Source organism: Camelina sativa, chromosome 5 (assembly GCF_030686135.1).
Source record: "Camelina sativa cultivar CO46 ecotype springtype chromosome 5, ASM3068613v1".
Lineage (NCBI taxonomy): Eukaryota > Viridiplantae > Streptophyta > Magnoliopsida > Brassicales > Brassicaceae > Camelina > Camelina sativa.
The window spans coordinates 35,309,759-35,323,877 of NC_141884.1; the positions used below are offsets into that span (position 1 = coordinate 35,309,759).

Consider the following 14,119-nt stretch of genomic DNA (forward strand, 5'->3'; position numbering starts at 1 on the left):
TAATTAAGTATTATGGGTGTTTGATTAATATATATATATTTTTTTAAATAGGGTCGGATTGTCTCATTGTCATGCAAAATCTGCCATGCAAAAATAAATCTGCTATGTAAAAACAAGTATGAGATACACAAACAAATCTGTCACAACTAGTCCAACAGAATTTTAAAAATAATTTAATTTAATAAAAAATATTATGAGGGTAAATTTGACTTTCTTATTTTTCTATCAAAGCAGAAAGGGTATTTTGGGCCAAAAAAAATCACCCAACTAACCCTCACATTTTACAAGTTAATTTAGTAATCAATCTCTTAATTTAGGTTAATCTAGTTTTTCCCAAAAAAATATCATAAATTTTTTCATAACAACCATTTTTTTGTTATCTTATAATAGTTGCATTCTTATTTACCGTGCTATATATTTTCCATAACAAATTTGCAATTTAATTTTAATAAAACTTTCACTTAAAAGATATGAAGATAATTAACATGTATAATAAACGCATCTCTAAGAATAAGTTCAAACAAAGCTATAATTTAATTTGAATACTCTCTTTAACTTTCATTTATAACAAAACGTTAATTAACATATTAACTCAGATGTAACGTAAGTAAAATCGATATAAATATGGTATTATCTACTTTTAAGAACTACACAACAAAAATTCAAAATATTGGCAAAAGAAATAATTCAAAAATCTTTCTTTTAGAACTTTATTACATAAAATGAAGAAAAGTGTCTTGTTTTCAACTCTTCTAGTTATTGTTTTATCATGTAAGTTTAATCTTTGTTAACGACGATACTATATAAATTTGTTTAAGTCTTGTGAAATGCTAATTTTATAACATAATTTAAAAAAAAATAATATAGGTATGTCAAATATCAAGGCAAAAACATATTTGGAAAGAAAAGCTGATTTTTTGTATTCAGCAGCAAGTCCTCAAATTAATTTTAATATAGATGAACTTCCATCAGATGAACATATTGGTGTTTCGACTGCTAGAAATGTAATTGGTTTCTGCCAAGAATGTGCACATTATTGTTTGAGAAGAAAACGGGTTACTGGTCAATGTACATCATTTATTTGTCATTGCTCTATTCGTGATGTTGGATTGTAATTATTCTCTGAACAGTTATATATAAAATAAAGCAAAACGAATTTATCTTCTATTTGAATTTATCTCTTTATATTGAATTTATAGTACATATCATTTTAAGCGCCATTGATACCGGTCTATCTTGCACTTGATATATAATATTATTATAACATAGACATTACTCAAATGTTACAGTCATCTTTTTTTTAATTGATTTTTGTTGCCTCAATTTTCCTTGTATAATATATATATATATATATAATTATATCAATATATCTTTAGGAATCTTCAATGAATAAATTAACTGACTAGCATGGTAATTAAAATTATAATAAGTGACCGTTCACATTTCTGTATGTATTCTGTATTCCTAATTTCCTTAGTAATGATCACATTGAGTTGGGGTACTACTATTTAAAGAGCTGTGCATGTGCTTCCTCACTAATATTTTTCCTTTGAGCTTGCAAAAACAACCTAGAATAAAATGGGGTTGCCAAAATTTCCGCTCGTGGGATTGCTTCTGATCTTAACCCTCTGCGGCTCTCAAGCCACAGCAGATGGCCCCGTGTGTCCAAAAACCGACACTCTTAGTCGAAAAAGTTTTCCAAAAGGCTTTCTTTTTGGTACCATCGAATATGTCCATCCAAGACGTCAGGACATCCCATGTATGGAAAACGAAAGGAGTGCAAGCAAATTTTCTTGTAACCTCAGACCACATAGCCTCACTATAATCACAATGGATAAATAGGTGGTCTCTCGTTTCGTGAAAAAGACCACATAAGCAACATGACATTTCAATTTGCATTCCCCAGCCAGCCAATCTTGATCTTGTTGGGAGTCTGTCGAGGTGAGTAAGCCACAGATGAAAAGCGTGTCGCGGTATAGCGCCTTTGAACCAAACTTGCTGTGTCCATGTTAAAGCATCTTTTCTGTATCGTAGAGCCTCCTAAGTCTTCTTGATGCTGAACGTGTTTGAATAATTATCCTCTGTATTCCAGAAAAAAGAATCATCTGCTTTGTTGGGTGTTGGGTGCTGAACTGTTGTGAGATGAATCTGCAACTGCTCTGCCTGAGGTGATCTTGCAGGGCGAATGTTCTAAATCATTGCAGTGCTAGCCCTTGCCACTATGCTCGATAAAGGTATCCCCGTTTGAGAAGAACCTGAGGGACCCAGGAAGGTGATGAGCGGTCCGAAGGGTGTCCACCAATCATACCAGAAGCTTGTCAGATTGCCATTACTCACTTCGCTTCGAAGAAAGAGGTGTGCCAGAGGTCAGAGGTGTAGAAGCGTTTTCCAGGTCCAGGAGGTTTGCTTCTTTGCATCAATCAACCAAAACAATTTGTCCTTGAGCTTGTTGTTTTTGATCCACTTAGCCCAGAGAGAATCTCCCGCAGAAAATAAGCGCCAAATCAATTTTAGACAAAGAGTTTTGTTCCACATTGAGAGACATCGAAACCCCAGTCCTCCTTCCTCCTTTGGTAAGCATAGAGATTTCTAGACAACTTTTGCATAAGTTTTTTTTGTTATGTCCCCAGACCATAGGAACCTCGAGCAAAGACTCTCAATTTGTTTGATGCACGCGTTGGGAAGTATGAATGCAGAAGCCCAAAAGTTGATTGTACCGTATATAACTGTGGAGATTAGCTCTCTTCTTCCCGCATAGGATAGTGCCCTGGCAGACCAACTGGCGAATCTTCTTTTGATATTGTCTAGCAAGGGTCTAAACTCCAAAACTCGAAGCTTTCTATGCATCAAGGGGAGGTCGAGGTAACAAATGGGAGTGAATCTAAGTTGAAGCCAATAGTAGCAATTCTATTAGTTTCAGCTTGGTTCACTCCTGCAATGAAAAGCTCTGTCTTTGTTTTGTTCATAGCGAGTCCAGAGATTTCAGCAAAGCTTTGTAAAACACTTGTGATGCCATCCAGGGAGTTTTGCTGACCATCAAAAAATATCATAATATCATCAGCAAATGCCAGATGAGTTAGCTTAGGGTTTGAGGCGTTAGGGTGAAGACCAATAAGACCCCTATTGAAAGCACTATTCAGCAACTGGGTGAAGACTTCCATAGCGAGAGTGAATAAGTATGGAGAGATTGGATCGCCTTGTCTGAGTCCCTTTGCACTCTTGAAGAAGCCACAAGATTCACCATTTACTGAGACTGAGAAACGCGGGGTCGTGATACATTCAGCAATCAGTTTGAAAAATGATCTAGGAAGTTCATTGCTTTGAGCGTATTGATCATAAACTCCCAGTGAACTGAGTCGAAGGCTTTTTTGAGATCCACTTTCAGCATTCCACGAGGAGAAACATTTTTCTGGTTGTACCCTTGAACTAACTCCGTAGCAAGTAGGACGTTTTCTACCAAGAGGCAACCTGGTATGAAAGCAGACTGGGAGCTCGATATAAGATCCGGAAGAACTGTTTTTAGCCTGTTGGCCAAATGCTTTGATATCACTTTGTAGATAGTGTTACAGCAATCGATCAGTCTAAAGTCTGTCATCCTCAAAACGTTTGGGGTCTTTGGAATAAGAGTTAGAATAGTTGAGTTCTGTTGCTCCAGTATCCTTTCAGAATTATAGAACTCCAAGACAGCTTCAGTTACGTCTGGTCCAACTACTTCCCAATGAGCCGTGAAAAATTCAACGCAATAACCATCAGGACCAGGGGCTTTGTTCTTGGGTAGAGAGAACACAATAGAATTAATCTCATTAGGGGTGAATGGAGAGGAGAGAGCTTGGATTGCTGCTGAGGAGCATCGTTGGGGAAGAAAAGAGGCTAGATCCTCAGCTGAAAGGGGGGGGGGGGGTCGCATTGGATTGAGATCCTAGGGTTCTCTGAAAGAACTCAACTGCAAGGCTCTGAATTCTTTCTTTGGAGTCAACAATTTGCTCTTTCTCATCGGTGAGGAACAAGATTTGATTTTGAGCTTGACGAGACATGATCACTCTATGAAAGAATTTTGAGTTTTTGTCCCCTTCCTCCAGCCAGCATATTCGAGATTTCTGCCTTAAGAAGGTTTCCTCTGTTCTCGCCAGAAATGACCATGTTAGAAGAGCTTGCTTTTCCTCATGCAGTGCTTGAGCCAAAGGAGAGCTCAGCAATAAATTCTGGTAGGAGAGAAGTACCTCATACGCTTCACTTACCCTCTTTTCAAGTGCGGAGTAGTTTTCCTTTTTGAAGTCTCTGATTACACCCTTGATCTCCTTGAGTTTCTTGGAAAGCTTGAGCATTTTCAAACAATCAAAAGTCAGAGCATTCCACCACAGCTTGATGAGAGGCGCAAAATCGGGATGTTGGTTTAACATTGTCAGAAACTTGAAAGGTAGCTTCTGCTTCTGTTTGTTAACATCCAGGAAGAGACAGCATGGGCTGTGATCCGAGAAACCTAGTTCCCCAAACACACTGAGGGAATTGGGAAACATCCATAGTCACAAGTCATTTACTAGCACTCGGTCTAGCTTTTTTGCGATCAAGCCCACATCGTAGTTATTCGACCACGTAAAAGTGTTACCACAAAACGAGAGGTCACATAATTGTGAGTTTATCAGACATTGACTTAGGTCTCGCATGCCTCTTGTAGAAGATTTTGAGTGTGGTACCGATTGTTCATGAGGGTGCAAAATTTGGTTGAAGGCCCCAAGAACTATCCAAGGTTTGTTTACGAGAGCAGGAGAAGCAGCCAGGTCTTCGAGCTCTGACCATAAAAGTTTTCTCTCTTCACTGGATGATGAAGAGGCATAGACTATCGAGACCACCATCTCTGTGGGAACAAATGGAAGCTTAACCATGCAAACTATCATTTGTAATGATTTAGACAAAACTGACACCTGAACTGAGGGGTGCCATATAACCCAGATTTTTCCAAGATCCGAGTATTCATTGTTATTAACCGCCAACCACCCTGGACTAACACTCATACAGATATATTGTATTTTCTCCGGGCTTACACGAGTTTCAATAACTCCACCAAAAAGAGGCTTATGTACCTTTAGCCATTTCTGTAGATTTCTCCGCTTTACAGGGTTGTTTAGACCTCTTACATTACGACAAAAAATATCCATAAAAGGGATATTGGTTTAGAGGATTTTAGGGCCTCCTGCCCTAGCTCTATTCTCCTTTTTCTTCTTCAAACGTTTGTAGATGACCTGGAGGAACCTATCTGAGTTTTCATCTGGATTGTCATCATCCCCAGAGATTGTATCTTGGTCAGAGTGTGCACCTTGCTCACTTATCTTATCCCCGGTTGGCAGCAGGTGAGAAAACAAGTTGGCAGTCAGATCCACATAGAGTGTACCTTCATCCAGACTCATCTGGTAGCTCTTGTCTTTGTTTTGGGGAAGAGACTTCCTCACCGGAGGGAAGGATGAAGTCTTAGTACTAGCTTCACCAAGCTCATGATCGCTGGTGCTAGGTGGATATGTCTTGAGAGCTGCATTTGGCAATGGAGCCGTTGCAGTGTCGGTTTGCGCTTTAGTCACTTCAATAATTGATAGCTGACTTTGGATCGGAGCTTTGCCAGCTTTCTTTTCTTTTTTTTTCCCTGGGGCAAGAGGACACAATATGCTTCACCGAACCGCAAAGGGTACATGTGGGAGGGGCTTTTGTGCATCGAGAGATAGTGTGTCCCACCTTTTTGCAGTGACTGCAGAGGGACGGTAGCCATGGACTTGAAACACAGATTCGTCGAATTTGTCCTGACTCGAACCTAGCATTAACTGCTTCCTGCAGTGGCTTGCGTGGATCGATAACTGTATAAACCTTAGCCACTTCGATATTGGTTAGTTTTTCGGTTTGAGGGTGCAGACAAACTGGATGACCCACCAGTCCTGCAATATGCTCAAGTCCTTCTCGATTAAAGAATTCAAGAGGGACACCGTGAAATTCCAACCATACAGGAACAAGGGTCAGCTCCGACTTCTTCGGAGTAATATCTGGAGACCACTTTGCGACGAACATAGTTTGTCCATTAACTTGCCACAAACATTGACTAAGCATTTGTCTATAGGCGTTTGGACAAGGGACCTTGAACAAAAATGAATGACCTTCCATTTTGGAGACAGTAATGTCTCAACGTTGTCGGCTCCAGATTCCGTTGACTATGGCGTGAACTGCACCGCGAGTAGGGGGTTCTTCATAGAATTGACGGATGATAAAACTGTCCCATGCCTTCTTTTTTTTCGATTACAGAGTTTGGGATAGTAACGCAAGTCTCGCCAGATTCAAGGGTGAAAGGGGTTCCTTTTTTCTCTAGGTGGGTCGAGTTACCATTGACAAGATCCTTCCAGGGATGTTCTTCACTTGGGTGGGGGGCCATGGTATTTGGTGCTACCCGGTTTGAATTTGCTTCGATGCCATTTTGATCAACATCTGTAGCAAAAGCTTGAGTTGTAGGTACAGTGGCCAAGATGTTAGCAGTTGTAGCTAAGTGTTGGGTATCTAGGGTTTCGCCAGATTTTGGGGATCTAAGGTTCTGAAATCTGAGAGTTGCGATTGCCGCGTCAATCTCTCCTGAGGGGGCAATTGGGCAGGAATCTGGAGCAACTTTGTTGGCTGACTGTCCGTTGACATCAGGCAACTCTGTTTCTGGCGAACAGATAGAAGTTTCACCGGCTGAACTAGGAGATTCAGGCGATGGAGACTTCAAATGAGAAGAGACAAAGTTTGGGGATCCAGTGGAGATACCCCAAAGAGGTTTCTTTTTGGGTTTGTTTTTGGTCATGGTGGCCGGTGGGAGCCGACGCCAAGATCGGCGAAGGTGAAGGGAGAAAAAAACAGATCGCGTTATCGTTTTGGAGAGAAGAGAAAAGTGCGTAGCGCGCGTGAGAAAAAATTACAACATCGTTACAAGGATTATTTGTTGCTTAAATACAATACACTTTTTGATTTTGGGTAACCAAGAAAAAAAAAACTGAGACCTAATCTCATATCGGATCGTTTTAGAAGAAGTTTAGTAAGTTCACTCACCGCCACCGAATATATACGCTTTTGAAGATATTATTATTACTGTACTTGCATTAATCTATAAACACTACGTACATACAAGTTATTGATTTTGTTGTTATATATGCTGATTTATTCCATTCGTTTCCATGCATGTATGCTGATGAATATATATACTATATATTTGCAGGAAGATATCCAATTAATGAAACGATTGAACTCTGATGCTTTCAGTCTTTCTATTGCGTGGCCAAGAATATTCCCTCGTGAGTTTACATAAATCTATTGTGTAAATATATAGTTTCCACTTTTTCAAAAATTTAGTTTATAATTATAATTTCCATAAATAATTATGTAAATGACTTTAAAATTATTAATATACTAGGTTTTAACCTGCGATACACCGCAGGATTATGTTTTTATAAAAAAAAATTTATGTTGTATTTATTTGTTATTTTTGGTAGTATTTCATATGTCTTATAAAATTTATGCAGATTTAATTTTGGATGAATTTTTATTTTCTAGTTTAATATAGTTTTATATTGTGTTTTGGTTGAAATATTTGTTTAACATTTATAATTTAAGTTTTACTGTTTTAGTTTTGTAGACAAATTTATTAGATGTAAGAAAATTTAAGTTTATGTTAATGTCGATCTGAAACCGTCCTGCTATATAACCCCTCTCATTTTATCATATTTATAAAATTTTATATGTGGTATATGGTATAATTAAACACTTTTGACTAAAAATGAATTAAACATAAATTGTCCAAAGAGGTTTTAAAATATTTTTGTAGTATTATATAAAGTTCTAATATATAAATGTTACTTACTATAGTTATAAAGGAATCAAAAACCAATTCAAATCTACGATTATTTAGAATTAAAAATTAGAAATATTACAAAAAGAAAAATAATCAATGAGAATTAGAAAAAGTAACATAAGTATAACAAAAACAACCAGAAAACCCTTTGCGTTTGTATACATCATATTTTTCACATATTATATATATATATATATATATATATATATATATATATATATATATTCTACAAAAATACCATTTTAAAAACTACTAAAGCTTCACATGTACATGAAATAAATAAAAAGAATCAAAACTGAGAAAAATAAAACTGATCTCCGAGTGAACCATAGTTTTATTGAAAAACTTTTTAATGATAATAGAAGGTGAACTCTATATTGCTAAGATGAATACAATAGCTGTTCTACTTACAATTTATTTATAGAGGTGGTTATGGTTAGGAGAATAAATCTTGGGGAGCAAGTTAGAATATTAAAGATATTTTTATTGTATCTTCTCAATTAGAAATCAAGAGAGATGGTAGAGAGATTTTTTTAATGTAATTTAGGAAAGTATTTGATTAAACGATTTTCTAAATATTGATTTTTTGTGTAAATATGTAGAGATCAATTTTATAAATAAATTTTTAAATATTGTATTTAACTTTAGTTGTTTATATTATTACCAAACAATATTCAGTTTCTAAATAAAATATATACTGAATTAAATGTATGTCTTGTTGCTAAAGTTAAATATTTATGAATTTTGGTTTTCTAATCATTCTAAAATTGGATTTTCGGTTTAGGAAATTTATTAATGTTAATATAATTATGGAGATTGTAAACTTTTGTTACAAAAAATTTGTTGTATATCATTTAAATTTGAGAGATTTTAACATCTATAAATATAGTTTTAGAGATTTAATGGGTTAAATTTTTTATGGGTAGAGTTGTTTGTGAAAAAATCTGAATGTATAGATGTTGTTAAGATTTTATGGCAATAAATAACAAATATTGGTCAATTTAAGAAAATTTAGTATTTGAGTTTCTCTGCAATATTATTTATGGAATTTTTTTAGGGGTTAATATTGTAAATAATAATTTAAATAAGCAAAACTTAAAGGGCATAACACAAAATGTACTTCAAAATGTTAATATAGATAATCAGACGGAAGAAAAGAGAAGGGAGTGAGCAAAGTTGGTGTCAAGTTCTATCATGACCTCATCGATGAGCTCCTTAAAAATGGTAAACACTCCCTCCATTTCATAATATAAGATGTTTTAGATAATTTTTTTTGTTTCATAATATAGGATGTTTTCAAGTTTCTATGCAATTTTTAGATTAGTATAATATTTAATATTATGCAGTCTTGTTTATAATTGGTTAAATTTTTTTAAAAGTAGTCATTTCTTAACATGCGTGTTATACTCAAAACATCTTATATTTTGAAACAGAGGTAGTATATATTTCTAATCATAAACTTGAATACAGTTTTAGGAGGAGAAGTTGTCAACTATGAATAACTTATCGTACGTTTATTTTTCAGTTTTTCATACAATTCTTGTGTTTTTAATTAGGCATAACTCCGCTTGTTACTGTTTTTCACTGGGATACTCCACAAGACTTAGTTCAAAAAAAAAAAAAAAAAAAAAAACTCCACAAGACTTAGAAGACGAATACAAAGGATTTTTAAGCGAACATATAGTCTAAGTTACCTCGAAATATAGTAAGGGACTCTTCCGATAGTATTAGCCATAAAATTTAATCAACATTATCTTTGAAGAAAATACATAAAAAAGATGGTGACTAGAATTTTTGTTAAGTCTGTTTGTCCTTCGAACCAGACCTGAGTTGAACATCGCTATATTGACCGCGAAATCAAAAATTTGAATAACCATCAAATAGACTCTCTTCAACCATTACACATATTTTATAACATGTAATTGATACAACAATTGCAGGAAAGATTTTAGGGAATATTCAGAATTTGTATTTAACGAATACGGTGGAAAAGTTAAGCATTGGATCACTTTCAAGTTTCAACGAACCATGGGTGTTTAGCCGTGCTGGTTATGACATAGGCAAAAAAGCTCCTGGACGATGCTCTAAATATATCAACAAAATTTGCCAGGACGGACGGTCTGGATATGAAGCTTACCTCGTCAGCCACAACTTGCTTTTGTCTCACGCAGAAGCCGTTCAAGTTTTCAGACAATGCAAAAAGGTATATACATATGTGTTGTACATACTTCAAGTATGCGAAGGTGAATTAATGTTCTCTTTTATTTCCTCATGTATCTAAATAAATAGATGTGCCTTTAGCAAATTCACCCATGTGTTTAAGTATTACTGAGCCGGCTGTATGTTCAACGTACAATTTGGTTTTTGTTTGTGAATTACAGTGTAAAGGTGGGAAGATTGGTATCGCTCATAGTCCGGGTTGGTTCGAGGCACATGATCTTACCGACGCATGTTCCTTGACTTTATTATGGGATGGTAATAAATGGCTCTCTTTGTTGTTTCTTGTAGTCAGAATTTCAAATGTTCAATTTGATATTATTTTTTTCTAGGCATTTGGATACAACGAGATTCGGAGACTATCCACAGAAAATGAAAGATACTGTTGGACATAGGTTACCTAAATTTACCGATGAGCAGAAAAGAAAATTGAAAAACTCAGCTGATTTTGTCGGAATCAATTACTACACTTCGTATTTCTCACACCACAAAGAAGTGGTGGTTCCCGAACTACCGAGTTCGCAACAAGATTTGAGATTTTACAAAGTTTTAAAAGGATTTTATAAACATGATTTGAGAGTCTAGCCACTATAAACCGCCATAAACATATCAATAAACATTTTTGAAAAAGGTATAATAGAAAATACGTAAAATGTAGGAGCATTAAAAAAAAATTATTGTAAAAAGGACATTATCAAAAAAAATTTAGATGTAATCATTACTCAAAAATTATCAAAAAAAAATTAGATCTAAACATCTTGTTAATTTAAAAGGAAAGAAAAAACATAATGTATACAGTACTTGTTTTTGTTTCAGATAATAAACGACGGCGTTTTCAACTCTGACATCGTTGTCGCAAGTGTTGTAATACGTGGCCGTTTTATTGGTAATTTGGTGTGTAATAATAATATCATCGCATCGTCTTCCTCGCGAGAGTTTCAGTCTCAGCCACAAAGTAAAAACTCCACTGTCGTGTTCTGTAGTGATGCTTCTTTCCGCAATCGCTTCTCAGACCCTTCTTTCGTCCAACCCTAATTTACACTTCTCCAATTGTATTCCAAACCCTAGACCTTCTAACCCTTCGATCAAGCTACTCAATGCATCTTCCTCCTCCTCCTCCTCCTCCTCTTCCTCACCCTCTTCCTCGTCGTCGTCTTCTATATTCACACGCGGTCTCCGTTACGTGAACCACACTGTACCCAATGAAGATTCAGAACCCGGAGGAGTGACCATGGTGGCTTCTGCCTCCGCTATAGCTTCCGCGATTCGTGGAGCTTCAACTACTCCTGTAGAGTTCACACAGATGATTGAGAAAGACCATCTCAAGACTAAGATTATCTTACCAAGTCCTGATTTTCAACGACTTTGTCTCGAGCAATTAGATCTCTTTCGTCAAATCGTGGATCCAAATGCAGTCCTCTCGGTTCGTCTTCTTATTTCATTTTCTTTACCTGAACAAAACAGAGTGTTCATGAATTAAAGTTGGGATTTTTTTGTTTTGTTTTTGGTTTAGATATATGTAAGACCAGCTGGTAGCTATGTAATGGATCGATTAGAGCTGCGTCGTGTCACGTGTTATCCAAGTGTTAATGCTGGAGACGTTGTGATCTTAGTTGGGAACTTTGGTATCCCTGCTGGTCTACGAGCTGCTGAAGCATCACTTTCTAGTCAACAAGTATGTGTTATTCTTCTTCCTTTGCCTTAAAACTTGAGTTCACTTATCGTTTTGTTGTTGACATAATATGATGATGATAGGTGGAACTTGTGAATAAGCATAGAGCTGCTGTGTTTCCTATGGTGAAACACCCGTTTGTTGTTGGTTTCTTGGTTGCGGAGTTACCTGTGGAAGCCGAGGAGGAGAAGGTTGAAGAAGAGGAGGAGGAGGAGAAACCGCGTGGTTTAAAGCATTTTCCTTCCCCTGAGGAAGCTTATGCTTTGCCTGCTTCAGCTAATACAAAATCACCTAAAGTTAAACTTCCATCGGTTAAGGTGTTCACTGCAGAGCAGAGATCTTACGCCATTAATATTTCGCGGACTCTGGCTATGGCATATGTCATGGATCAGGTTGTTTTTTTATATCATGTCTCGTCTGTTGATGGCATTGCGTGTGTTTGGTTCTTTTTAACCCTTATTGATCTTTTGTTTTTGTGGGTATGTGTAGAAAACAATGTTACTTCAACAGTCATCTTGGCAAAGCAATGTGAGGATGAGTAAGCTAGTGGAGCAGGTACAAAGCCGCACACTTTGTTAACTTATCACACATAGATCTTATGTTAACGTCTCCTTGTAGTTTATATCATGCATTTTGTTTGTTGTGTGTTTTGGCAGATCCGTGGTCCGCTCTCTACCATCAGGACTTTAAGTAAAATGCTTTCAACTCACACGAAGAGAAGTCAGGTCCTTACAGTTAACATTTGTGGCTGGAATTGTTATTCTCCCTGATTCTTGCAAGTATCAGACTGACTTGGGGTTTTGTACATTTGTAGGTTTCACATGATATTGTTGAAGACTTAATAGTTCAAGGCGATCAAATAAAAGATACTCTTGAAGAACTTCAGGATGCAGTTCACTTGACAAAGGTTCACCTTCTCTTACTTTGTCCCTTTTGGTACTTGTGAGTGTTATTACCTAAATTGATTTTTTTGATGTGTATATTTACAAAGCATTTCATTTTCAGGCTAATATAGTCCGCCACAACGAAGAAGCCCTGAAGAAGAGAAACAAAGCACAGAATGAAACAAGGAGATCAATGTATGAACAAAAGGACCCCATTGATGGGTCACAAATCCCAAGTACACGCCTTTCCCTGGGTTCTGGATCAGATGATTCTGAAATGCCTATGCCACCTCTGGCCTTAGCACCTGTACTAACGCACAGCATAAGGTACAAGCTTCCTAGCAATTAACTGAACGTCTTTGCTACAAAACAAAGTGTTGGGAGAGCTTATCTCTTTCATTTATGTCAGGAAGACCATGCGAGATTTCTAATGTGCTTTTAGATATGGTCGAGACTGTGAGACCACTAGCCCTTACTCAGCAAAGAGTTGTGGAGCTAGGTGAAAACTCAGCTTCCTTGCAAGTTGCTGTTGAAGAACCAGCTTTAAGGCAGGCTCTGAGCAATCTCATTGAAGGTGCTATGTTGCGCACTCATGTTGGGGGGAAAGTTGAAATTTTGTCGACCAGTGCTCCTGCTGGTGGTAGTCTGGTAGTAATTGATGACGATGGTCCTGATATGCGCTATATGGTAAACAAGATCAAACCTATATTCTGCTGCTTTTAACTTGTATTTAAGTTTGTGGTCTTACCAGAATCATATTGCTTTTTAACATAAATTGTACATCAATGCAGACGCAAATGCATTCGCTAACACCATTTGGAGCAGAACTCCTGTCGGAAAACATGGTTGAAGACAATATGACATGGAACTTTGTGGCTGGTTTAACCGTAGCCCGAGAGATCCTGGAGAGTTACGGATGCGTGCTCAGGGTTATATCCCCTCGCAGCTCTGATGCAGCCGTAGGAGCTGGGGGTACTCGTGTAGAAATTTGGCTCCCTCCTTTCTCCGAAGCAGTATCTGAAGCCAATGAAGGATAGAGTTCAATTCCCTCTCTTTGCCTTGTGAATCTTTTAGCCGCAGTGTATTTTGCTTGCCTGTGTGTAGTGAGGCCAATGTATAGTCTATTTGTGATTTGTTGATCAGTGTGTATAAAACAACATAATATGTACATAACCTAAGAGAGTCATGTCTACAACTACATTAGGTGGACATTGTAACGTAAATATACAGCTCTATTCTTATGTACGCAATATAAATAGAGTTTGTATTTTGTAACATAGACTTGAACAGATTACTTATTGATTATTATAAATAGCTCTATTATACCAAACACAGTTTATGAATCTTGAATGTGAAAATGGCACTTCTTATTGTTTATCTTGTGTTTTGTATTTGATTGTGATGTGAATGTGAACATATCACCAGTATCACCTTTTTCAGTGAATCAAAAAGCCTTTCGAATACTATTAGGAACTCATCCAATTTCAA

At 36.6% G+C, this 14,119-nt stretch overlaps 1 protein-coding gene and 3 pseudogenes across 2 annotated transcripts; 3 read left to right on the forward strand and 1 right to left on the reverse strand.

Moving 5' to 3' along the window:
• The first annotated feature begins 722 nt into the window (after positions 1-722).
• LOC104789680 (defensin-like protein 222 pseudogene) lies at positions 723-1,115 on the forward strand (annotated as a pseudogene).
• Positions 1,116-5,171: 4,056 nt separating this feature from the next.
• On the reverse strand, positions 5,172-6,814 carry LOC147944770 (uncharacterized; annotated as a pseudogene).
• A 384-nt stretch (positions 6,815-7,198) lies between these two features.
• LOC109132930 (beta-glucosidase 23-like) lies at positions 7,199-10,660 on the forward strand (annotated as a pseudogene).
• A 267-nt stretch (positions 10,661-10,927) lies between these two features.
• Positions 10,928-13,961, forward strand: LOC104787805 (chloroplast sensor kinase, chloroplastic). 2 transcript variants are annotated; one of them, XR_015557749.1, is made up of 9 exons: positions 10,928-11,498; positions 11,589-11,750; positions 11,831-12,139; positions 12,237-12,302; positions 12,404-12,472; positions 12,562-12,654; positions 12,753-12,958; positions 13,041-13,318; positions 13,423-13,961. XR_015557749.1 is itself a non-coding variant. In XM_010513446.3 (9 exons), the coding sequence occupies exons 1-9, from the start codon at positions 11,061-11,063 to the stop codon at positions 13,666-13,668; spliced, it is 1,863 nt and encodes a 620-aa protein (XP_010511748.2). In that variant the 5' UTR covers positions 10,928-11,060; the 3' UTR covers positions 13,669-13,961. The 2 variants fall into 2 exon arrangements, 1 of the variants encoding a protein (XP_010511748.2); XM_010513446.3 differs by having other exon boundaries at positions 13,045-13,318.
• The last annotated feature ends 158 nt before the right edge of the window (positions 13,962-14,119 follow it).

Bases quoted from the DNA above. Each gene is read 5' to 3' on its own strand.
- LOC104787805 (XM_010513446.3), top strand. From the start codon at position 11,061: ATGCTTCTTTCCGCAATCGCTTCTCAGACCCTTCTTTCGTCCAACCCT. The intron at 11,499-11,588 runs GTTCGTCTTCTT...TTTTTGGTTTAG, and splicing joins ATCCAAATGCAGTCCTCTCG to ATATATGTAAGACCAGCTGG. The intron at 11,751-11,830 runs GTATGTGTTATT...TGATGATGATAG, and splicing joins CATCACTTTCTAGTCAACAA to GTGGAACTTGTGAATAAGCA.